The sequence below is a fragment of the Cetorhinus maximus genome, chromosome 24 (assembly GCF_964194155.1).
Source record: "Cetorhinus maximus chromosome 24, sCetMax3.hap1.1, whole genome shotgun sequence".
Classification (NCBI taxonomy): domain Eukaryota; kingdom Metazoa; phylum Chordata; class Chondrichthyes; order Lamniformes; family Cetorhinidae; genus Cetorhinus; species Cetorhinus maximus.
In genome coordinates this window covers 33495580-33522574 of record NC_135902.1, presented here as the reverse complement: position 1 = coordinate 33522574, position 26995 = coordinate 33495580, and the positions used below count along the sequence as shown (strand labels likewise).

At 41.8% G+C, this 26995-nt stretch overlaps 1 protein-coding gene across 3 annotated transcripts in view; it reads right to left on the bottom strand.

The window, feature by feature from the left end:
- Positions 1-25838, bottom strand: part of dus1l (dihydrouridine synthase 1-like (S. cerevisiae)) — a 60662-nt gene extending 34824 nt beyond the window's left edge. Inside the window, exons 1-8 of one of the 3 annotated variants that reach the window (XM_078570975.1) lie at positions 25735-25838; positions 23367-23615; positions 22056-22164; positions 19869-19919; positions 18406-18518; positions 16248-16330; positions 14458-14561; positions 5996-6140 (exon numbers count right to left, since the gene is read on the bottom strand). In XM_078570975.1, coding sequence (XP_078427101.1) covers positions 5996-6140; positions 14458-14561; positions 16248-16330; positions 18406-18518; positions 19869-19919; positions 22056-22164; positions 23367-23603 — 842 coding nt within the window. In that variant the 5' untranslated portion in view covers positions 23604-23615; positions 25735-25838. Of the gene's footprint in view, positions 1-5995; positions 6141-14457; positions 14562-16247; positions 16331-18405; positions 18519-19868; positions 19920-22055; positions 22165-23366; positions 23616-24414; positions 24522-25707 lie in introns of those variants that run through there. The other 2 variants (XM_078570976.1, XM_078570974.1) reach the window with 2 other exon arrangements.
- Between the last annotated feature and the right edge of the window lie 1157 nt (positions 25839-26995).

Sequence of the window (26995 nt, the reverse complement as noted above, 5' to 3'; positions counted from 1 at the left end):
TGGCGTAATGCCTTAAAGTCATTGAAAAATTCAAGAGTTTCAGGAGGGCATTGTCAAGGATAAGTACAACCAACAACTTGCATTTATATAGTGTATTTAGCATAGTAAAATGTCCCAAGGTGCTTCACAGGAACACACATGCAACTGGCACAAACACGAAAGCAAAATACTACAGATGCTGAAAATGCTCAGCACATCAGGCAGCATCTCAGGTGAGAAACAGAGTGAAAGTTTCAGGTGGATGATGACCTTTCATCAGAGCAGGGTAGTTTTATTGTTAAAGAACCCTACTTTTGGAACTCTATTACATGGTATGGCGGGAACAATGGGTCCGTATTCATTTTCTATTATAAAAGAACCAGCTCCCCGCATGTCTTACCTGGACCCATGCACCCATTCAATCTAACAACCCAGTTATGTTGCCAATTGGAGGTCGGAACAGGCCTTAGGCTGAAATTGCATTTCCAGGTGCTAGTGTAGATTTGTGTTCTTAATCAGACTTGGTAAAAATGAATTTTACGGCAATACTCAGTCAGAGGCAATTGAAAACAAATTCACCACAGCTTTGTCTCAAATAACACTTTCCACATAATCTCACAATGTTATTCAAATAGATGCCAAAAAATTGCATGCTTAAACTTCAGTCTGAGACAGCAGTGAAAATAGATTAATTTCAATTTGAGTACAGCTTAGATTGAGTCCATCTTCACATTAGTAAGGTACAACTGGTTGAACATAATTTAGGGAGAATGCAATTAGAACACAAGAATGGAAAGCTGCATTTCTATAGCGCCTTTAACATGTGAAAGCATCCCAAAGAGCTTCACAAGAATATATGCAGACAAAAATTGGTACAGCCAAAGAAGGAATCATTGAGAAACATGAACTCTGGTTTTCTCGCCACAGGTGTTGCCTGACTTGCTGAGTATTTCTAGTGTCTGCAGTATTTTGCTTTTGTAAAGAGACATTAGAAGCCACATCATGTTATTATCACCCTCCCCAACTTCAAAAGTCTCCTAAAACCCCACCACTTCATCACACCTTAGAGAGCTCACATTCCTCCCTCAAATATTCCTCCTTTACCACCTTTCTGCCATATTAAACACATAAAAGACATTTCTTTTACAGGAGGGGTATTAAATAAATGAAAATGCACAATTCTGTGTAGGAAATCTGAAATGAAGACAGTAAACAGAAAATGCTGTAAATACTCAGCAGGTCAGGCAGCATCTGTGGAGACAGAAACAGAGCTAACATTTCAAGATGGACAACCTTTCATCAGATGTGTTGACATGTTTTGCTTTTGTACTGATGCCAACACATCAGCCTCATTTCCCCTACAACAGCATGCCGATAATCATTTGAGTGAAGGAGGTGATTACCTGTTCACTCTCTACAAAATGAACTGGGTAGGCCACTCCTCTTGTTGCAAATTGCTCCTGGCAGGGAGCAACTGTTGGCTGCACCTTTGGAACTTGCTCCGAAGAAGCTGTTGGCGCTTTCCACATTTCACTGTCATGATCGTCTGAGGGGAAGGCTGGAGGCCTGGAATGTGCTGCTTTCTTAAGAGACAACAAAATCATGCAGGTGGACCCTAACCTTTGCCGTTCCACTGGGATATGAAAGCATGGCTCCAATGATCAATGGGATATCTGAGCTACTGGCAGATCCTGAAAGTGCTGAGCCATAGCAGGATGCATCACAATCACATTGGTCTGGAAACCATTATGCGGGTTTCTCTCCATTCTCCATTACCACCACAGTTATTGTCTGTGCAGGTGAAGGTACCAACAGGCCTCTGGCTGCTTCTTAGCTGAGGGTCTGCTGCACATTCCAGCGAAGCTGCCAAACACTTAGCTGATTCCTGAAATGAAGACAAAGTTTTCAAGATGTTGCTGCAGATGAGAACCACATCTATCAGTTACTGCCTACTCTCATTAACTGATCTCGGAGCTTACAAATAGCCATGATGTTCCTTGAACATTCTTTTTTTCCATAAGGTCTGGGTGTCAAATTCACTAAAAAGGTAACACATCCTCAGCCATTTCCCATTTCTCTGGCTCCCTTGTGCTCTGTGAATCTCACAGTGCCACAGCAGTAGTACTCCTGCTGGCCTGTTAAAAATTATAGGGCAGAACCACCTGCTGCTGCCACCTTTTCCTGGTAGGTTGCAGATGGTGTGGGTCTTTATCAGGCCCCTGGTTAAAAAGACGTGTGTGCCTCAATGATATTGTCTAGCACAGGCAGCCTTTCCACATCTGAATTCAGACAAAAAGAGAAAATGGAACGCGGGAGGGGAAAACTAATTGGGAGTGCAGGATAAACCCCTTGTCTTACCAGGCAGGGAATTTTAAAGCAGCTCATATCTGTCTCCTAGGTGAAAGTATCTGAGCTGTTGTCTGAAATGAGTAAGGAATTACCAAGTTGTGACATTAGAACCATAGAAAAGGATTAAGGTGCAGGAACATAGAATTATGCTCCAGGGTCTCTGGTGTCACTTGGTCCTTATCATCCTCATTATACCCTAATCAACAAGGAAGAGATTTTATTTTCATTTGCTCTTTATCTCACCAACCTCCCGTTTATGATCCTCTGCCCCCTTGTTGCTGTGATCGATCTGCAAGTGAGGATGGTAAGAAACTAAGAATAAGTGAACATTATCTCCTTGGAGTTAAGACACAGAGGAGGATGGAAAGTTGTGTTCACATGCTGCTTTACAGGAATGCTAGGGATATAATGTGGGTGCTCAGACACTAACCTGGTGCTGGAAATATGCCCCCAACTTTGACATTTCTCATGGCAAGATCAGAGTTCACTGGCTTCTCCTCATTGGGCTTGAGGGATTTAAAGGTGGGCATGCCCTCTTTGGTGGCTTGCTTCTCCGGATCATAGAATGGTTCTCAGAATCATAGAATGGTTACAACACAGGAGGCTATTCAGCCCATCTTGTCCGTGTCAGTTCTCTGCAAGAACTCAGCTTGTCCTACTTCTCCTGCAAGAAGTTATGACAAGTGAGGGGAGGAATAGCAGTTGAGAAGTATGTGCATGGGAAGCCGAATTAAGACATGTGGAGGAATCAGCTTGCTGAAGTGGAGGAAGCTGCTTCAAAGCTGTGCATGTAGGTAATTACTATTAATAAGGGAACTGCTTTGAAGAATGCAAAGTGTGTTGGTGCCCAAGGACGTATTCAGTATGTTACCTGCCCTGCCTTGGTGAGAGAGTTGAACCTCTTTGTCACTGTTGTGCCATTCTGAGAGTAAGTGAGTCAGCACTGAGTGCCAGTGCAATATCATTCTAGGTGGCATGCATGATACGCTAGCTGACATGCACACCCAGGAGTTTGTGTATGCCAACTTAAATTTCTTTCATGAGGGCTTGATGGTCTGAGTCAGTAAAGGTCAGTGCTCTTCTCTGGCTTGGCATGCACTGGTGCCTTGGCTAGCTGCTTGGTGCAGATGTCCCTGCTATAGACACAGCGGTCAATTTTATTTGGGGTGGGAATTAGGTTCAATCAAGACCCTGCATATCTCTGGAGGCCATTAATGGAGTGAGTTAAGACATACTAGCCTTGAGATGAACAATGTGGGCTTCACCCCAAAGGTTCAGGTGGCCCGGGCCCCTGAAGAAAACATGTTATTTTTATTGTAGAAGCTTTCAGATTGACTCCTTTACACAACCAGGCACGAGAGATGTGCCTGTACTGGCGTTTGCCTTTTTTTATTCTTTCATGATGTACTGCCCACATCCCCAGTTGCCTTTGAGAAAGTGCTGGTGAATCATCTCTTGAATGGCAGCAGCACAAGTGGCGTAGGAATACCCACAGTGCTGTTACGAAGGGACTTCCAGGATTTTGGCCCAGTGACAGTGAAGGAACAGCGATAAAGTTCCAAGTCAGGATGGTGTGCGGCTTGGAGGGGAACTTGCAGGGGGTGGTGTTCCCATGCATCTGCTGCCTTTGTCCTTCTAGGTGGCAGAGGTCATAAGTTTGGAAGAAGTTGAAGGAGCCTTGGTGAGTTGCTGAAGTGCATCTTGTATATGGTACACAGTCACTGCACGTTGGTGTTGGAGAGAGCGAATGATTAAGGTGGTGGATTGGGTGCCAATTAAACAGGCTGCTTTATCCTCGATGGTGTCAAGCTTCTTGAGTGTTGTTGGAGCTGCACTCATCCAGGGAAGTGGAAAGTATTCCATCACACATCTGACTTGTGTATTCTACATTGTGGAGAGGCTCTGGGAAGTCAGGAGGTGAGTTACTTGCCACAAAGTTCCCAGCCTCTGACTTGCTCTTGCAGCCACAGTATTCATATGGCTAGTCCAGTTAAGTTTCTGCTCATTGGTAACCCCCAGGGTGTTGATAGTGAGGGATTCAGCGATGGTACTGCCGTTGAATGTCAAGGCGGATGGTTAGATTCTCTCTTGTTGGCCTGGCACTTGTGTGATGCAAATGTTACTTGCCACTTCTCAATCCAAGCCAGAATATTGTCCAAGTCATGCTGCATATGAACACGGACTGCTTCAGTATCTGAGGAATCGTGAATAGTACTGAACATTGTGCAATCATCAGCAAACATCATCCGCACTTCTAACCTTCTGATGGAAGGAAGGTCATTGGTAAAGCAGCTGAAGATGGTTGGGCCTAGGACACTACCCTGAGGAACTCCTGGGACTGAGATGATTGACTTCCAACAACTACAACTATCTTCCTTTGTGCTAGGTATGACTCCAATCAATGGAGAGCTTTCCCTTGATTTTCATTGACTTCGGTTGCAAACTTCATGTCCTCCAGATTTTGGGATCCAATCAATATATTTTGAAATGAGATGCGTCAGTCTTGAGTCCGTGGTCGCACCCCTCTCTGAATAAAAAATTATCTTCAAACCTTACTCCAAAACTTGAGCACAATGCAGGTCGATACCTCACTGCTGCAACGAGGGGGTGCCGCATTATTGGAGGTATCATCTTTCAGATGAGACTATTAAACACCTGTTTTACAATCATCTGCCCTTTCAGATGAACATAAAAGATTCCATGGCACTATTCAAAGAAGAGCAGGGGAGTTTTTTCAGTGGCTAGGCTAACATTTATCCCTCAACCAATGTCACTAAAACAGATTATTGAGGCACTTATCTCATTGCTGTTTGCTCACTGTGTGAACTGATTGCATTTTTTCCCTACAGTATAAACGTGACTAATTTTCAAAACATTTAATTGGCTGCAAAGTGCTTTGAGATATCTGCGGCCACACAAGGTGCTATAAAAATACAAATTCTTTCAATTCTTCCTGAATCAATGATTGCATCAGTGATTACGAACATGGTTTACAGTTAGTTATGGCTACATTACTCTTTCGATAGGTCACACAATCCTTCCCCAAAGCATCACCTCCATCACCCAGTTCTGTGAGATAGCCCTTGTTAGTTTCAATTTCAACCAATCTGATCACATCCAGGGCATCCACAGCAATAACTACTTTTTTTAAAACCCCTTCAGTCACCTCCATAGACCCTCACAAATCCACCCTTGGCGCTTCTTCCACCACGTAAATGGCCTTAATGACATAATCCAAAGCCATGAGGTCAATTGCCACATGTACATTGATGACACTCAGTTGCACCTTACCAGCACACTTTTGACCTTTCCACTGTCACTTTCCTGCTTGTCTTGCTTGTCTGCCAGTCTTGGATGAGGCATTGATTCCTCCAGCTAAATATTGGGAAGACCAAAGCTATTGCTTTGTCTACTACAAACTCTATACCCTTGCCATCAACTCCAACCTTCCCCTGACACCGATTTAGGCAAAACCAGATAGTCCACGATCTTGGCATCCTGGTTGACCTTGAAATGAGCTTCCAACTTCATTAATTTTCGATCAAAAAGACCAACTACAAAGTAAACAAAGCTTAGATTGTTATCTAGACTGTTCACTGTGAAATGATTAACCACAATGACAATGTCAAATAAGCCAACACTGAAAAAAAATTGTTCATCTACTCACGTGTGATGCCAGAGTTTGAAGAGATGAGCTCTGACAAATGAAAGTGGGCAAGGGTATTGGTTGACAATCTCCAAATACTCTTCTGCTATCTCCCACACAGGTGGCTTACGACCTTCAAAAAGAGCTGGATTATGTAGATTGCCTTCTATTAGCGAAAAGAAGAAAAATAGTTTTAAAATTACATTAGTTAACTAATCAGGTCTTTTATACATATATTTTCCCTTTCAATTTTCTTCTCTCTCTATCAATCTCTCGTGAAGTCCATCAAGTACATAGTGTTAATGGTTGTTATTTATGCTTGAGCTTTGTCTTGACCTCACCTGACATCAACATCAGAAACAAGCTTTCCTCATTTTTTTTTTAATCTTCAAGACTAATTTCCCTCCATAATCAGAGAAGTCAACTGGATGGTCATCAATCACTGCTCCTGCTGAAGTCAACTATGAGTGAGGATCAATCCTGGGACCTGCTTGGTCTGTACAGCTAAGTTACTCAATGGATAAACTTCTGAATCATAAAGAGAGTCTTGGTACAGTTTTTAACTCATTCTTCAGAACCATGTCAAATTAGAGGTTGCGACATCTTAAAATACTACAAGTCGAGTATCCTTTATCTGTAAATCCAAAAAACACATCCAAAAACCATACTTTTTGACTCTCATCAACCTTTAGCGCAGGAAGTCTAGTTGTTTGTCTGCGCTGTTTACCTTGCGATTGTTCTGGTGAATATGTCAAAAAGAAACTTATTACAGGTACGCTGTATTTATTATTCAGTGATTCATCTTACTTTTCTAGCCATTTTATTTACTTTAGACTATAGCTAGCCTAGGCTTCAGCCATTGTAATGTAAATGTATATGCAGTACATGAAAACCAAAATTATCTGAACTCTGAAATGCAATCGGCCTCAAGGGTTTCGGATAAAAGATACTCAACTTGTAGTATAATTTCTGGTACAAGTTGATACATTTGCAGCCAGCTTACTTGTTCTGTACTTTACATGGAACCATGTCACATGAAGTGTTTTGTTTACGAGTGTGTGCAAGCTGTTACTTAACACCTACAAAGAACAAATTGTCTTTAACTACACTGCTCAGGATGCTTCTTGAAAACAAAACATGTTTACCCTCACAATGAAAACATGGGGATGTTGCAGCCTGGGCATCAACACTACATGTATTAAAATATATAGAGGCATTTAAGGCTTCAATTTATTCTTAAGAGAGCAATGGCCTCAGGCTCACCCAAACACTGTGGCAAAGTGTCCCATACTCCACAAGCTCTCTGCCTAAATTTCTCCCAATCTCTCTCACTCTTGACACTTTTGAATTGATAACTCATTTTCACTGATTTTCCAACCAGAATGAATAGTCTTTCCCTATTCACTTGGTCAAAATTCATATAATTTAAAAGACATCACTGTTCCAATAGAAATAGTTCCAGTATCTCAGGTCTCTCCTGCTAACTATAGTATAGGCCCCAGTGATTGTAGTGAGTGGCCTTTTCATCCTGAAGTCATGAAAGACACAACATAAATGCAAATTCTTTCTCACAGATGTCTCAGACTAACATAAAATAGTCACTGTACTTCTGCTGGCAGTGTCTTCCCATTAGTTTCCCTATTTTCTCTTTTCTTCCTACTTTTATTTTAACTTTACATCTGGCTGATATACTGCATTCTGTTACACAAAAAAACCTCCAGCAATGTTTTTCCGATTCTTCGGATTTTCACCATCTACTCTAAAAATGGAACACATACTGTATAAAATTGATCTCCAAATGGCAAAAACTCTCCAAAGGCCAGTTTTACACTCACTTCAAGCTTAAAACTGCAATGGCATGGTGGCCTGATTTTAAAGTATCAAACTTAGCAGCAAGACAAATGACCTCACTTATATGTCATATGTAACATATTTCATCACTACCTCTCCAAGGCTAAATTATTCCAGTCACTAAGTTATTAATAAAATGTTTTTTTCCCGCCAAAGTAGGGAAGAAATTCATCTTCTATGTTATTAATTTATTTTTCTTTCACACATTGTTTAGAGTGTAATACCAAATGTCTAATCAGCTCCTGACCTCATTACAGCCTTAGTCCAAACATGGACAAAAGAGCTGAACTCCTGAGGTGAAGTGGGAGTGACTGCCCTTGACATCAAGACAGCATTTGACTGAGTGTGGCATCAAGGGGCCCTAGCAAAACTAGTGTCAATTGGGAATCAGGGGCTAAACTCTCAGCTGATTGGAGTCATAGCTAGCACAAGAGAAGATGGCTGTGGTTGTTGGAAGTCAATCATCTCAGTTCCAAGACATCACTGCAGGAGTTCCTCAGGGTAGTGTCCTAGGCCCAGCCAACATCAGCTGCTTCATCAATGACCTTCTTTCCATCATAAGATCAGCAATGGGGATATTCACTGATGACTGCACAATATTCAGCATCACTCATGACTCATCAGATACTGAAGTGGTCCATGCCCATATGCAGGAAGACCTTGACAACAATCAGGCATGAGCTGATAAGTGGCAAGTAACATTCGTGCCACACAAATGCCAGGCAATGACCATCTCCAACCATCTCCCCTTGACATTCAAAGGCATTACCATTGCTGAATCTCCCACTATCAACATGCTGGGGGCTACCATTGACCAGGAACTGTACTGGACCAGACATATAAATACTGTGGCTACAGAGAAGGTCAGAGGCTGGGAATTCACCTCCAGACTCTCCAAAGCCTGTCCACCATCTACAAAGCACAATTCAGGAGTGTGATGGAACACTCTCCACTTGCCTGGATGTGCAGGTCCAACAACACTCAAGAAGCTCGACAGCATCCAGGATAAAGCAGTCCGTTTGACTGGTACCCCATCCACCACTTTCAACATCCAGTGGCAGCAGTGTGTACCATCTACAAGATGCACTGCAGCAACTCACCAAGGTTCCTTCAACAGCACCTTCCAAACCCGCGACCTCTACCACCTAGCAGCACTAGGGCAGCAGACACATGAGAACACCACCAGCTGCAAGTACCCCTCCAAGCCACACACCATCCTGACTTCGAACTATATCGCTGTTCCTTCACTGTCACTGGGCCAAAATCCTGGAACTCCGTCCCGAACAGCACGGTGGGTGTCCCTACACCACATGGACTGCAGCGGTTTTGGCACAAGCCCCCAGATGTTAGTAAGGAGGACTTTGCAGGGTCGACAGGGCTGAGTTTGCCAACACCGTTTCCAGTGCTTAGGTTGATGCCGGGTGGTCCGTCTGGTTTGATACAACTGAATGGCTTGCTAGGCCATTTCAGAAGGCATTTAAGAGTGGAATACATTGCTGTGGGTCCGGAGTCACATGCAGGCCAGACCAGGTAATGACGGCAGATTTCCTTCCCTAAAGGGCATTAGTGAACCAGATGGGTTTTTACGACAATCGACAATGGTTTCATGGTCATCATTAGGCTTTCAGTTTCAAATTTATAATGAATTAAAATTCCACAAGAGGGTCTCCAGAGCATTTCCCTGGGTCTCTGGACTACTGGTCCAGTAACAATACACTATGCCACCAGCACCCTTTGTAGCCTCCTTGTGTCCTCTTCACATCTTACTATCTTACCTATCTTTATGTCATCAGCAAATGTAGCTTCCAGTCCCTTCATCCAAGTCACTTATATAAATTATAAAAAGCTGAGGCCCCAGCACTGATCCCTGTGGCACATCCATTTTTTGAAATCATCTTTGATGTGGCACCTTGTCAAACCCTTCTGGAAATCTAAATACAGTACATTCACTAATGTGCTTTAGGGAAGGAAATCTGCCATCCTTACCTGGTCTGGCCTACATGTGACTCCAGACCCACAGCGATATGGTTGACCCTTAAAATGCCTGCTGAACAAGGGTAATTAAGGATGGGCAATAAATGCTGGCCTAGCCGCGACGCCCACATTCCATGAATAAAAAAAACATCCATTAGTTTATCCACACCATATGTTACTTCTTCAAAGAACTCCAATAAATTGGTTAAACATGATTTCCCTTTCACAAAACCATGTTGATTCTGCCCGATTACCCTGAATGTTTCCATGTGCCCTGCTATAATGTCTTTAATAATAGCTTCTAACATTTTCCCTATTTCAGACGTTAAGCTAACTGGCCTGTAGTTTCCTGCTTTCTGACTCCCTCCCATTTTGAATAAAGGAGTTACATTCGCTATTTTCAAGATTTTATAAAATGGCACAGATTCCACGAATACAGAGGGAACCAGAAAAGGCACATAATGAACTGACAATTAACTTTACATTTATCAGTAACCCAATGTTACAACCAGGTAGATTTCTGAAGTTCCATTTGGTTTCACTGGGGGAAGCAGCCAGCAGTACCACACCCTCCATAGCATAGCTATAACAAGAATGTTTCAAGCTGAAGTCTAATGCCAGAAATGAAAATAGATAAGAAAACACAGCATGTGTTAAATCAAATTATTAAACTAGAAAACTTTGGCCCAGACTTTTGTCCGTGAGTTGAGTGTGGAGAGTCAGGAGAATTCCCGGCTCTGTGAGCTCGACTTCTAAAAAATGGCTGCCCAGATGTTGGATTTTCGGTCCAGGTTCAGGCTAGATTAGAAGTCTGGGTGGGCAACCCCGGAAGAACTGAGGAGGCTGCCGGGTGCAGAGGCAGGCTGGGCAGACAGCCTTACTTGGGACCCTGGCACTGTGTCCAAAATATTTTTAAAAGAATCAAACATGAAAATTTCCTCAAGCCTTCATCCTCCATACACACTCTCCATGCCCCATCTATGCCAATCCATGTCACCTCATGGCCTGTACCAGCTCCCAAGGCCTCTCATACCCTCCATGTCAACTTATGCCCGTCTGCCCACTCCCATACTAACCTATACCTGTGTACCAAACCCCTTGACCCTATAAAGCTATTATGCCTTATGCCCCTCTGCCTACTCACCATGGCTCCTCATACCATCTATGCCAATCTATGCTCCTCTGCTCACCCCCATTGCCCTTTATAACCCCTATGCCAACAGTGCCAACTTATGCCAAGCCTTTATCCTCAACAACCATCCTTTGTTCTGACATCTACCATGCCAACTGACACGGTACCCACCATGGTAAGACCTCAGAGCCAACGCAGAGGTGAGATAAAATAAAGTTCTATAAACTAAAGTTCTAAGCATCTATTGCAGACTTCACTATATTGAAAAAAACACTCATTCATAAAAACCTATTTACTACATTTACATTCCTACAACTACATAAGGCCTTATAACAACAAACATTTCATTCAAGTTCATAATCCCTTGTAACACCAAGCATTGGAATTCATAGTCCCACTTCAAAGGGTCGAGAACTACTTGTAGCTGTCAATCAAACTGTGAACTGGCAGACATCCTACTGTGATAATGGATGATTGTGAAATTGGTCAGGCAGCACTAATCTAGTAGTAGGAAACCTCAGGCTTATGTCAACAGAGTGAAATAGCAATCAATTTTATAAATACATCAGGCATTTTTTTCAAAGATTTGAAGGGCAGGACTTTTAACTGCCTGACAGCTTCCTTTAACAGGTGTTCTTGACAGTTCCTCTTGAATCTTTTAACAGGTTCACTTGACAGGGTCCTCTGTAGTTTTGACTGTTAATTTTGACAGTTCTGCTGTTCCAATGAGCTTGACAATAATGGGTTTATGCACTTTCTATGCAAATTTATCCCTGCTTTTAACAATTCCAATAATTTCCTCCAACTTTAATTTCCTCCAACGGGCACATTAACTTCCCCCAGATGGCACCAGACCTCCCCCAAAGGTGTCCCTGGGACCAGATCCAGAGGGGTGCCTTACCTCTCCAAAGGGGTACACTGTCTATCTAAATGAATCCACAAAGTTCAGACTTGTCTTACTAGATCTAATCTGCACACTTTGGGTTTCACACACCTGGGGCAGAATACGCTCAGTGTGCGAGCGTGCGCCCAACACGCCCGAGCATAAAATGACACGTGATGACATTGGGCGTGCATCCCGACGGCATTGCGCACTCGCTTGATATTTCGTTTGGCGGGCACGCGCCGGAGTCAACTGTGTGCCCGCCAATAATTAGAAGGCCTGTTAAGGCCGTTAACAATCTAATTAAATTCAAATCTATGCTGCCCATCCAACCTTACGGTTGGCGGGCAGGTGAAAAGGCCAAGCGACCTTTACATTTTTTAGGAAACCTCATCCACGAGCGGGATGAGGTTTCCTAAAGCAAATAAACATTGAATAAAAATTTTATTTTGGAACTAAAAACACATCCCATCTCATGTGATAGCGTCACATAAGGGGACATGTTATATTAAATTTTTACTGTCTGTATGAATTTATTAAACAGCGCTTCAACCTCCCTGACACAGCTCTGTGCCTCAGGGAGATTGAAGGTCTCTTTCTCGCGCATGCGTGAACTGTGTGCGAGGCCCGCTCACCCTCCCCCCTTGCCCGCAAAGGCAGCGTTCAGCACTGCTGCTTGCTATCCATGCAGGGTGGGCCTTAATTGGCCCGCCCGCGTGAAATCGCTGTGCAGAGCCGATCGCAGTGGAGGTCAGCTTCCTGGCCGCCCCCGCCGAGCACCCCAGCCAAGGGCAAAATCCTGTCTCTGGTCTACTAAAATTCGACTTCAGTGGAGGCAGCTGATGATTTAAATGGCCAGTTGCCTCCGTTTACCATGTATACCTGAAATGCGAAACGCCCCCGCAAAAAGATGGGAAGTGCCATGCTCGGGGGTGGCACATACAATTTTTTGGCAATTCCACCATTTTCAGAGGGCCTCTCTGTCGTGGAGAAAATCTAGGCGTTTCTGTCAGCTTTAAATTAGCTTTGAAGAAATAGAGATTCTTGAACCTTTTCCAAAAACAAATATCGAGCCAGTTGTTAACACGATCTGGGTTGCTTTTGACAACATCTCCCTCCACTGGGCATTTACTTTCAAATCACGCAAACAAATAAACAGCACAGTTTAATAATGTTATTGCCAATTTTTTCTCTCTAATTGCTCAAAGCCTGTTTGTGAATTTTTGTAAATATGCAGCACCAAAAACCTTTTATACTTTTCAGCCAGCTGGCCTGCTTCCTGGAACTTCCTGCCAAAACATTTTCATCTTGCTACTCTCTCCCCACAGGCTACAGTTCCTCAAGACTGTGCCTTTAGTGAAAATTAAGAAATAATTTGTATGTGTATTAATGAATTAGTTAATTTTTTAAAAGTGTGTAATTCTGCCCTGTACTTATTTTCCCTATGGAGTTAAATTTCAGCTAAATACTAGCTATTTTACTGGTGAGCAAATGTATATTTTAGCTTCTATTTGCTTTGTTTATCGAGGGTATCTCTGGTCAGTCAATGCCACAGCACACTGACTTATCAATGAGGAAGGATGGCAGAAGGCTTGAGTGGAGCATAAATGTCCATGGATAGGTTGGGCCAAATGGCCTGTTTCTGTGTTGTATATTCTATATAATTATGCTGTGGAGTTGTAGTCTAAAGGTTTGTACTCATTAGTATACATGTGGAGATTCCTTGACAGGGAAGGAGGATTCTTTTTTTTTAGAAAAGAAAGCTGTTTAAAGTACCCTTTAGACATGCTGGAGATCTGTGCCTGCTCCTTTTGTTGGGACTTAAAAAAATATGCTGACCCATTTGTTCCACCTTATCAACCAACTGACACCCACAAGTCTCAGAATATGTTGTTACCCTATTCAGAAAATAAATTAAATCTACATTATTTTGGTAAAGATACCTGCTTTTATTATTAGTTTGCTATTGTTTTAGAAAGTATCTCTCAATCCTCCACTAATGGCAGCTAACATTCAAGGCATTTGACCTTTCCTGGTTTTCAATTGGACTGCGCAGTGTGTGTGTGTGCAGAAGGACCAGATGAGGGACTGATGTCCCTTGCAGGAGTGAGGCAAAAATCAGATGTAGCACACCTTGTTGACTGACCCGAGGGTAAATTACCCAACCATTCATTTGATAGCTGAAGGATAGGTGAAGAATGGTAATAAGTGCACATTTTAAATGGTTAGCGGAGAACCGTTTTTTTTCCAATATAGAGTACAGTTTTCAAATGATTCTCTTCGATCTTCCTGGAAACTATCTTTGCTTTGTTTCCTTCTAAATATGTATCAATGTCCATGGTATTACACGTTTCCCTTTTCTACAGGCTGAGTTTGGAAATACAAAATCGAGCTAAAACAATGCAACCACTTACACGATGGTATAATTGCAACATGACAAGCTTAGAGTCGCTTTCCATTATAAACGTGGACTCAGCAATTTATAATGGAAAAGTTGCCAGTAAGAAATAAGGTTTAATTGATGGAAAATTCAAGTTGATCCAAGATTTTGTATATATTGTAGCAAAAAAGAAAAAAAATGTAGACTAAAATTCATCAGGTTAACTAGAAACCAGCTAAAGTAAATTTGCTCTAGGGACATACCTGCACTCATTACACCTTGTACGTCTGTTTCTTGAATGCATCGCTCTACGTCGCTCAGGTACTGGATGTTACCATTTGCAAAAACGGGGATGTTCACTTCTTTCCTGCATTGAACAGAATATTTCATTTTTTTCTAGGAAAATCTTTAGTTATCAAACTTGTAACGAATTATCTGTGTAGATGAATAAGACCAATTGTAGTGCCTACATTGACCTTCATATATAAATTTTATATTAAGGTCAAAAATATTGCTGCAGTGTTGTGCTAGAAGACACTCGGAGGCAGCACAATGTGAGAAAAATATATCTTTGGTGAAGGATTAAATTGACAGAATGAAATGCTTTTACTGGGAGCTTATTTTACAAATCCATTGCTCTGGTAAGAAAAATACCTTCTAATCTCCAGTTTCGCTTGAGGATAATTAATTGTAAGAACGGTGACCTCTAGTTCTTTGTTCACAGCCCAAATTCTGCTGTCACATTCTACATGTATTAATATAGCCTTTGGCTTTTTTTTTAATGCACAATGTTCTTTCCCTGTTCCAATTGTCTTTATTAACATTATAGCCTTCAGATTTTCAAAATACTGTGGATGTTGGAAATCTGAAAGAAAAGCTGAAAATGTTGGAAATACCCAGCAGATCAGACGGCATTTGTGGAAAGGGAAACAGAGTTAACATTTCAGGTCATTTTTCTTTCCACCGATGCTGCCAGACCTGCTGAGTATTTCCAGTGTTTTCTGCTTTTATTTCAGATTTGCAAATTTTACCTTTGAACTTATAGCTCTTGAACCTGGGAATTAACTTTTTAATTTTTCTCTAAACCAGCTCCAACATATATGTTGATTTAGTATCATTCCTGTAAAAAAAGGTGCAATGATAAAAGGGAACAACAAGGCAAAATTGAGGAGCCACAGTGGGTTCCCAGGATCTAATGTTTGTGAATAGATTTCCAATCAGTATTTATTTGGCTTGAAACTTTAAGAGCTATACAAAGTGGGAGATGGCAGAGTGAAGCTAGATGAACTTCTACGCTCCCATTGTGTCCCAAGACCATTAAGGTCAAAAGAGGAAGCTGCAAAAAAATTACAGAGTACACCACGTGCTGTGGAGGTAACGTCAACAATGCGATGGAAATTGGCAATTAAATGGCATTGACTATTGATGCAAAGAGCTCAATTTGTTGTTTGAGTGGGATCAGACAATGATAGACTCCTACATACTGAAGATTGGTTTGTTTTACAAGGTTTTATTAAATATGTGAAAGTTATGATCAGCCGTAAGACTGCTTCCTAACACGGAGATGGAGGAAGGCAAAGTGAAGGGTGTTTTGTGAATGAGAATGGGCTAGAAGAGATTATTACTGCTCTTGCAGTTGACCCTGGAGCTGCTGCTCCTTCCTGAAGGTGTGATGATTTGCATGGGGAAAGTAGCAGCATTAAAAAATAATTAAAATACATAACCATTGCCATAGCAATAGCAATAGGACCTAAAGATGATATTAGAGATGTGTGCAAAGAACTGGTCAGGACAAAATCCAAAATTCATAATCTTCCACAAGATTGAAATCATTGATCTTTTGCTCGTGTTCACATGAAGTTGAACAAAACTTGCTTTTATTTTACTTGCAGAACTTTGATAACATGACCACAGATAAGCCAAGATTCCATTCCTAACTGTGAATTCCTTCACTCCCTTTGCTGATGAGAAAACTGTAAAGAATTCACAGACGCTATTTAGACCAATGTTGAACTTGACACCCATTATTTGGTGTAGTGTATTGATTTCTTACCTCACAGCTTTTATGTGCTCCCAGTCAGCTACACCAGTCAGGGGCCCTTTTTGTTCCTTGGTACGACCGTGAACAGTTAACAGCTGAAACAGATTATCGCTTGTATATGTATTTTAAAACCATGACATTTGAAAAACACCAAAATCAACAGCAGGTGTGTGGCAAGCAACATAATTATTCTTTTAACTGTGTCATATAATGAATTTGGCTGAAATGAACCTGAACAAGCATTTACCTTTACTCCATGAAAGATTTTGTAGATCTGTTGGCTGTCATAGGACTCAATGCATTTGAGTATCAGTTTAGTTAAAAGAAAATGCTTCTCATCTGCCACGTCCCCATTCATATTTACAAAAGGAACAGAATTCCTAAGGTGGTTTGAAATGATTCATGAGTCTGTTACTAAATCTAATAAGGTTTAAAAATTAAGGTAGATATTTGTTGCAAGTCCATACCCGCAAGAAGCTGAGTTGAGACAATGCAATGTAATGTTTAGGGGCTCTTACAACCAAATGAAAAGCTCGACTTTAATCATTTTGGTTTGTGCTCGATTTTAACAGTCCCAAGGGCAAGTGTGGAAAAATTTCCCTAAACCAGTTCATGCACTCCAGTGTCACGGCTTTTACTCTAGGAGAAAATATCTGAAAGTAAATGTAGGTCACAGAGCTTTTGAGCTAATTTTAAGTCTCCTAAATTCAAAATATTTGGACTCTGGTTATAGGCAAAAAACTAATTTTGTATTTAAATAATGCCTTGTAACATTAAAACAACTCAAGTGCTCCAAAAAGTGGTTTTGAAGTGCAATGGCTGTTGCAGAGGTTGCTTATGTATAAAACCATTCATTAGTTAAATAGCTATTTCCAGTCTTCTCCACAGTTAACACAAATAATCAGGTATATTTGAATCAATTAACAACAGGAATCCTCAGTTTATATAGAATAAGGAAGTTACCAATTACGTGAAGGAATACTCCAATCTCAGATTTTAGTTTAACTCAACTGTCCAAATGTTCAAATTTTGATTTTCTTTGCAAACTGAGAGAAACTAAAAAAAACCCCAAACCTAGGGGCAGCATTTTCTTGTCGGCAAGCAGGGGGGGGCGGGGCCCGCTCGCTGACCTGTAAAATGACGGGCATGTAATGTGGGGTGGGCATCCCAACGCCACCGCACGTCATTTAGATTTTCAGTTCGGCGGGCACGCAGCCAAGTCGGCTGCACACCCGCCGAACTGTCAAAGGCCTATTAAGGCCATTTAAAACCTACTTAACTCAATTTAATGAGCTTCCCGTCCAACCTTAAGATTGGTGGGCAGGCGAAGAGTCCAGGCAGCCTTCGCATTTTTCGCGAAACCTCATCCAGGGGGAGGATGAGGTTTCATGAACTGTTTTAAAATCTAATAAAAATGTATACATTTATTCTTTGACATGTCCCAGCTCATGTGGTAGTGTCATATGAGGGGACATGTTTTAAAAGTTTAACACTGAAACAAATCTTGCCTCAGGGAGATCTCTGCACTCTTTTGTGCGCATACGCAAAAGAGCACAGGGAACCACTCAGTGAATCCCCGACCCCCAGCCCGCACAAGGAGTGCTCAGCACTTCTGGGTGAGCGTCACGCTGGTCGGGCCTTAATTGGCCTGCCCATGTAAAATGGTGGCGCGGACCCGATCAGGGGCGCTGATTGGGTTCGCGCCCGCCCCCACACAACCCCCGCTGATGGGGGGGGAAATTTCTGGCCTAGGTTACTATCACCTTTCAATGTGATTATATTGTATTGCTACGTTGATTATTAAATAACAGACAGCTCTGTATCATGCCACACTACTGCAGCACAATCAAAAGGAAGGTTAGGGATCAACAGTGCTAAAATTTATCTTGGGAAGTATTGCTTTGCAGGAATAATAAGCGTATGTTTAATTAAACATTTCATGAAGTGCATCTCACCCAAAGCACAGGAATTCTGACCGTATTCGAAATTTATTTGAAACCAAACTTTCTGGGTCAGGGAATAGCACAATTGACGGAGCCAAGCTGACACCTTCAGAATTACAATCCGAATATGAACGATGAATGTGTGCCAGCCACTCAATATTCACAGAATTAAAACGTCCACTACAATCAGGATTATTAGGAAACAAAATAGGAATGTCTTTATTTACCTGGCAACCCGCCTTCTCCAGCATCTTTGCATATTGCACAGTTTTACTCACTTCTGGGAAAACTCGGATTTTGCATGTGATGGGAACAGAGATTCTCTTATGTGCCTCAGAAACTGAGAAAGGAGTGTAAATTAAACATAATTAATACATTTTTCTCGTTTGGTCCTACCTCTAATTTCATTCTTTGAGTTAAGCAAGCAACTTACTCTGAAATGCTAAGCACACCAGGGTGACACACTCACTAGTTTCGGTTCCCTTTTTCTGCTGTTGATTCTGTTTTTACTCAATGCATTTCCCAAGTTCCCTGCTAAAATCAGGAACTTGTCATATGGAGATAAAATAAAGAAAGACTGGCATTTATGTAACGCCTTGTATGACCTCAGGATGTCCCAAAGGCTTTACAGCTAGTTAGCAAGCTCTCACAAACAGCAATGTGATAATGACCAGATAATCTGCTTTTTGTGATGATGACTGAGGTTTAAATATTGGCCAGAACCCCGGGGATAACCTCCCTGCTTATCTTTGAAATATTGTAGTGGGATCTTTTACATCTACCTTAGAGAGTAGATGGAGCCTTGGTTTGACAGCTCATCTGAGAGACAGCACCTCTCACAGTGCAGCACTCCCTCAGTGCACACTGCAATGTCAGCTTAGATTTTTGTGCTTAGTCTCAAGCGGGATTTGAACTCATAATCTTGTGACTCAGGGGAGACAATACTACCAATTGAGCCATGGCTAACACCTGTGTAGCTGTAAAACAGCCTAACCACTCTGCAAAACATTAGCAGATTAATGTGTTTTGCTACTAAGACAGCTAACATGCAATCTTTTGTTTTGTCCACATTGTTTTGGTTTCCTTGCTCCTTCCCTCTCTTTACTCCTCCTTCCCATGCCATGTACGAATTGTGCCTCCCAAGCTGGGAATTATATGGCTTAAGAACTAGACAGTGCAGTGCATATTTCTGAATTACTGGAAACAGCTGAGGCAAAATGTTGGAGCTCCTTACCTAATAGCACTGTGGGTGCACAGACACCACACAGATTGCAGTGGCTCAAGAACGGGGCTCACCATCGCCTTCTCAAGAGCAAATAGAGAAGGTCTTGCCAGTGACAGCCACATCCCCATGAATGAATTTAAGAAAAGCATGCTGTAACTAAAAAGCTTGAATCTGTAGACTCCATGCAAAACACAGGATGACATAATTTCACAGAGTTCTCTCCCCATAAGGACTCTTTACTCAATTGCCCTTACATTTTCTATTTACAGTAGACCGCACAGAGCAGGCAAATGTATAGTAGGGAAAATCTGTGCGCACCCTCCACCCACATTAAGTATCTCTCAGAATGTGTTTCTGAACTTGAAACATATGATGTCAAATACTAAAACATACATAACTCAGCTCCAAGAGACTGAGGAGACCCTGTGCAGAATGTTTTGTTTCAATAACCAATTAAGTACTCACGCATTTTGTGTAGTAAGTCCCATTCTTCCTGCAGAAATGCTCCATAGTGCCCTGTGAATAGGTCAATCACAAGGAAGTCAAGTTTAACTATAGTTAGCCTGGACATTCTCTTACAAAATAACTTCTGCTTGATTAAAATAGGGTTGCTATTTTCAAGAATGAGGTAAACTCAAAGGACAGGACTTTCAGAAGGCCCATGCAAAGGGCATGGTCTTCAAATGGAGCGAGGAGCTTATTGGAAAACTGCAGGTTTTCCACTCAATAATGTAAATGGATGGCAAATCCTGACCACGTCACCCGCAAATTCCCAATGTCACATTGTCTCAAAAATAATCTCCAAATATTCCCACAAATTAGACTGTAGGCGATTTAAAATGCATCATAAATCAGAATAAGACCATAGCTGATACGCTGCCCTACACTTGTCCTTTTTTGTGGATATGGGGAAGCCAATTTAGTATACCAATATAAATAAACCCTCATAATGTCATTATTATGGAAGATATTGGGTTTCTGAAAATGCATCAAAAATAGAAAATCTGAGGCTCAGTCTTTTAATGCCACTTTTAGTCCCACAACTCAGTCAGGAGTTCAAAACCTAGAGGAGATCAATGCTGTAACTGTGTGAACTTCAGACCACTTTGTCTCACAGGCCTTATTTTTCCTTTACAAATTCTAGAATTGATTTTTTTTCCCTTTGCATGCTCTCATATGTAACAAACATTGGTTACAGGCCAACGAATTGCAAATAGCAAATGAAAAGAGCTTGCATTTCCATTTAGGTATTGCTTCAAGCTAAATGTACATGAAAAACAGGGTGGCCATCAGATGACAATTAGCATCTCAAAGTTGCCTCCTGATTTCTATCTTAAGTTACTTACATCCCATCAAAAATTCAAAATGTACTTTTGAACAAGTTTTGCCCTTTTCTATGGCCGTCTTGCCAAACTCGAAGTAAACATTTAGTTACTTAAATCACATGGATGAGTAATTTGTAGTTCAGGACTATTTTAAGCTTACTAAAATATTGTAATGAATACATTTGAAACTAATTTGTATCCTTGCTTTGCAAGATTATTTTCAAGTATAATTTCACCATAAACTGCATGACCATAATTGCACACTAGGTGGTGCTGCAATCCCAGGGCTAGATCTGGGCATATCAATTGGAAAAGAACATGATCATTCTAACTTCAGTTAATTGTGGTACTGACTTATATTTGTAGAAAAATAAGACACTACTGTTACTATATTAATACAATGCATGCAAGTTACTCACTCAACTCAAACTGTAAATATTCAGCAGAGTACAAGTAATGCAGCATATTATACTAGTCTAGGACATCACAATCAAGACTAAGTTCTCACTTAATAATCAGCTCTATGCATTGTTATTCTTCAAATTCAGTGTTTATGCTGACTGGCTTCTTAGGTCTTTCATATTACCAGACCAGTCAATCCGTAACGTTTCAAGATTAAAATGCTCGGAATCAGGGCATAGCCATAACTGTTCAATCTTTGCTTCTATGTTTTCTAAAATTACCAATAAGTTGAAATGTTTTAGTGCCCAACTCTCAGCTGCAGTATTGAAATAGGGAAACCATTAAAGTGCAACTTTAGACTAAGTAAACTACTTCATATGAGTACTTCATGAAAAGCACATTTTATATTTAACACAGCTTTTAGTGATTAAGCTTCAACGTTTATAATGTAAAGGGAATTAATTCCAGCATGAATTTGATGGGCTGAGCGGTCTCCCCGGTGACATATATGACTCTAGTTCCTCACTGGAACACTTGCTAACCTCTATAGCCATTTCCGTTCCATTAGAGGTTAACCAGTAATAAGACAAGTCCAAAGCTACTGACATTTCAATCAGCAATTTCTCATCTGCTGGGTCCAGATATTGACCAGATGTGGTAATTCCATTAGATAAAAACAAAAAGCTAAAAGCTACTGCGGATGCTGGAAATCCAAAACAAAAACAGAATTACCTGGAAAAACTCAGCAGGTCTGGCAGCATCAACTGATTTCTTCTCCACCGATGCTGCCAGACCTGCTGAGTTTTTCCAGGTAATTCTGTTTTTGTTGTGGTGATTCCATTGCCTGGATAGTCAGTAACTATTTGCATTATGTCAGTATCAGTGTAGCTCAGCTCATGAAGAAAACAGAAGTGAACTGTGATACCTCTTTTTGCAATCATCTGTGGACAGCCCAAGTTCAGATCAATGGCATTGCAGTAATCCTGAGCCAACAGGCAGGCTTGGACAAACACTTCTGGATCATTCGCACAGAACTGGAAGGAAAAAATGAGTCAGCAATTAGAGCACAATGAAGACAAGTAATAAGACCAGCTTAATCCCTCCAAAATATACAGTGGTCAATTTGTGTTACTGTGCATGGGGGGTACTAGATGACCTGGATGCAGCACATAAAACAGGGCTCCACTACAGGTGTGCATTCCTCCTGCCCAATTTTCCTCTCTCTGCTGCACCCCAGTGATCCAACTGAATCCACTTGCAAAAGCAGGGAATTCTTCCTCCCTGAAGGTCTTCATAAGACATTTTACAAGTTTACTAAGCTTGGGAGTAATTGCTGAGAATCAAAATTGCTAGCAAAGGGTCAAAAGACCTGGAAACCAGAGAACAGTAAAATTTATTGTCTGTATCAGGGGAGGGACATTATGACAAATTAGAGATCTGAGCATTCTGAAAACTATGACTTCTTAAAGGACAGAGGTAAAAATGCCACTGTTTAACCTGGAATTGTTTTTTTTTTAAGATATTATTAACATTGTAGACAGGGTTTAAAACTGAACTTTTAAAAAGCTTTTAGCCACCAAAAAGGAGATGTAGTGCGACACTAGATAGAAAATTGGCTTCAACGACACAACTTTTCAGGCTGGAAAGAGGTCACGGACAGGGCGTTTCAGGGATGAAGCAGGGATTAACATACATTCATAATAAGCAAATTCTCTGTCTGCGGATATTAAAATGAGTAGCAGGGTAAATAATGAACAATCCAACCCATTCCAAGATTTAGATGTTTTAGATAACTATACTGATAACTGATTGAAGGGGATAAAGTATAAAATAATTAGTATGTGAGCAAGAAATCAAAAGGTGTATATTAAATGGATCTATAACAACTGATCTTGGGGTTACAGTAAATACAATAAAAGCCCAATGCAAAGAAGACACAAGGCACGAACAGAACCGGGTTATAAAATAAGGACGCAAGTAATTGTAGCATAACAAGGTCGAGAATTTTCCTGTCAGAAGTACTAGGTGCACTTTCTGGCTTTTCAGTGTTGTGTTTTCTGGCACATTTTAATATGCACTTTTGGGCACTTACAAATTACGCAAATACTTTTAAGTCAAATCAATAAACAGAACATTACAATTTAAGGTTATTGGGAAATACAATCATCGCCTAGGCTCAAACTGCTAATGAGATAGTTTGACCTTATTCCTGCTACAGTTGACCCGGACACCATACCTGAACAACTAGTGGTCGATCCTCTGCGTTCACCTCATTATATAAGTTCTCCTTTCTGTAGTTTGCATCTCGCACAAACACCTGGGCGTGAAGCATGGGAGTGTAACAGAGCTGGGCACCATGACGACGACTAAGCAACCTCCATGCAAGCTCACTCTGATCCACCATTGGAGCAACCACATATCGAGCACCGTTTAGCGTGGTCCTCCAGAAATCAAACCCATGAAGTTTAGGCATCCTGGCCTTGACCTGCAAAATGGCAGAACAAAGCTTTTAAAGAAACTCTAAACTACCAATCTACTCTGATACCAGACTACTGTGACAAACATTGCTCAACAAAAACTGTCTGTCCAATAACTCTATCTGAATACTGAAATTTGGCTCATGTTTCTCTGGAAATTTGACTCCTATTGTTACTGTAAACTATTCCAAATCAGATACAAGGCAACTAGAATAACATTGGCGTAAACTTTCCTACACATAGCTTGCTCAGCCCAAAACACAATGGCTCGTAACTTCTGAGCTCCCCAGCATCGATTTGGGGGGTACTCATAGATGTGCTAGGGAATCCTCTGGCAGGTTCTCAGGTAAGGGTTTCCACGATAATTGCCTAGAAGTGCACACTTCCTCTAAACAATTGCGCTGCGCCCGGAACCATCCGAAAATGCGGTTTAATTCACAAACTTCGGATGGTTCCGCCGGGGTTATACCAATAGTTACTCAGGAAAAGTTAGAAGAATTGAAACCTCTTCTAACTTCTGAATTAACTATTGCAAAGACCCAGACCGACCCCATGGGATTCCCCCACATCCCCTGATCTCTGACACCCCCCCACGACCTCCTACACCTCCCCACCCCCGACACCCCCCTACCCACCCTCCCCAACTAACCCCCCTCACGCCCCGACCTGTCACGCTCCACTCGCCCCCAAACTCTGACCCCCCCCCATCTCCGACTACCCAGCTCCGTCAATCCCCACCCAACTCCTCCCCAACAATCCCCACCCGAATCTATGACTTTGGCACAGATGCATGCACACTTCACTTACACATTTTTTAAATTCAAGGAACTTGCTGGTCATGCAAGCATTTGCCTCACTTGAAACAAGTGCACTGGTGTGTGACATTTACAATTGAGTCCAAATATGTTTTGAATTACAGAATCATCAAGCCCACAGTATAGAGACCATCGCATCCAGTGTGCCTATGCTAGCTCTTTCATTGGAGCTATCTACTAGTCTCAGTTTTCCCTTATCCAATTCCATTTTAAATGGTGTTAGTCTTTCCCACAACAGTGACTTGTGATAAAAAAAACTTCCCATGTTCTAATAAGCTTGTATAAAAATTCTGTTCAATCTCCTTTGGTCTTAGTGATGATACAATAATACATCATCTATGTCCCCTTACTTGTCATCTCATGAAAACCACCCAATTATCCTGTCAAAAAATATTAATTTTGAATATCTTAGCTTCCCCCTTATTGTGTTCAGAGAAAAAATAATTTTATATTGTACAAGTATGCTTTATCTAACAGAATCAAACTGTATAGCCAAGTAGCCCATGCTTTCTAACTAGTTTGGGCATAGAACTTTCTATTGTGCTCTAGTTATCTGTTAAAAATTTGTTTCCTTAAGAAATTAAACAGAGAGCCTGTTAGTACCAGCCAATCAAGAAAGTGGCTGAGAGATTTGTTATTCAGCAACCAGGTGCCTTTTTCTCCAATTTTTCCTGGTTATCTCTCCTTTTCACTATCCTTCCCTCTTCCATTCCATCTCACTCCCTCCCAGCGGTGGCACTTGGATCTCTGAGTCAGAAGATTGCGTGTTCAAGTCCTATTCCAGAGCCTTGAGCACAAAAGCTATGCTGACACTTCAGTGCAGTACTGAGGGAGCTGCTCTGTCAGAGGTGTCATCTTTCAGGTGCGCTATTAAGCCCAGGCACTGTCCGGCCTCTCAGGTGGAAACTAGAGGTCACATGGTCACTTTTCAAAGAGCAGCCGAGTTCTCCCAGGATTGTGACCAACATTCATCCCTCCACCAACACCACTAGAAAACAATCACTTGGTTAATTGTCACACGGATGTTTGTGAGATCTTGCTGTGCACAAATTGGCTGTCACGTTTCCTGCATCATAACAGTGGCTACACTTTATCTTAAAAAAAGTACTTAATTGGCTACAAAGCGCTTTGGGGAGTCCTCGGGCTGTGAACGGCGCTAGGTCAACGCCAGACTTTCTTTCTTCACCTCCCGCCTTCGTCCTTTACATCTCGGCCTGTCCTTCCCGCCCCGCCTGGTGTTACTGAGCTCCTTTCCTCCCTGCAATCCCTCCCCCCCTCCTCTTACCCCTCTCCCCGTTTCTGCCCTGCTCACCTGCTCCTGGCTCCGTGTCCGCTCCGATAATCTGACCGCCGGCCGGGTCCCTCCGCCTCTCAGCTCCGGCTGGAAACGAAAGCCTGACACCGCGTTCAGTCCGGGCTACAGCACCGCCTCTGGCCGCACAGGGAATTACCCGGGCTCGCACACCAACTCACTGCCCGTGTCACAAAGGAATGAAACTTGGGATTTTAATTCCCTCCTGAATCCTTGCGACATTTAGAGTAGAAATTCCCCGGCCTCTTTTGCACATTAAAATGCAAATAACCCAGAGGAAACAGCAAGTTATATTGACGGAATAGTTGCTCTAAGTTATATGTTATATTGACAGAATAGTTGCTCTAAGTTATATGTTAGTTATATTGACAGAATAGTTGCTTTAAGTTATATGTTAGTTATACTGACAGAATAGTTGCATTAAGTTAGAAACAAAAACAGAATTACCTGGAAAAACTCAGCAGGTCTGGCAGCATCGGCGGAGAAGAAAAGAGTTGACGTTTCGAGTCCTCATGACCCTTCAGCAGAACTGAGTAAAGTTAGGAGAGGGGTGAAATATAAGCTGGTTTAAGGTGGGGTGGGGGGAGAGAAGTTGAGGGGGGTGGTTGTAGGGACAAGCAAGCAGTGATAGGAGCAGATAATCAAAAGATGTCACAGACAAAGGAACAAAGACGTGTAAAAGGTGATGATATTATCTAAGAGAATGTGCTAATTAAGAATGGATGGTAGGACACTCAAGGTACAGCTCTAGTGGGGATGGGGTGGAAAGACTGACAGGGCATTACAGGTATAGATTTAAAAATAATGGAAATAGGTGGGAAAAGAAAAATCTATATAAATTATTGGAAAAAACAAAAGGGAGGGGGAAGAAACGGAAAGGGGGTGGGGGTGGAGGAGGGAGTTCAAGATCTAAAGTTGTTGAATTCAATATTCAGTCCGGAAGGCTGTAAAGTGCCTAGTCGGAAGATGAGGTGCTGTTCCTTCAGTTTGCGTTGGGCTTCACTGGAACAATGCAGCAAGCCAAGGACAGACATGTGGGCAAGAGAGCAGGGTGGAGTGTTAAAATGGCAAGCGACAGGGAGGTTTGGGTCTTTCTTGCGGACAGACCGCAGGTGTTCTGCAAAGCGGTCGCCCAGTTTACGTTTGGTCTCTCCAATGTAGAGGAGACCGCATTGGGAGCAACGAATGCAGTAGACTAAGTCAGGGGAAATGCAAGTGAAATGCTGCTTCACTTGAAAGGAGTGTTTGGGCCCTTGGACGG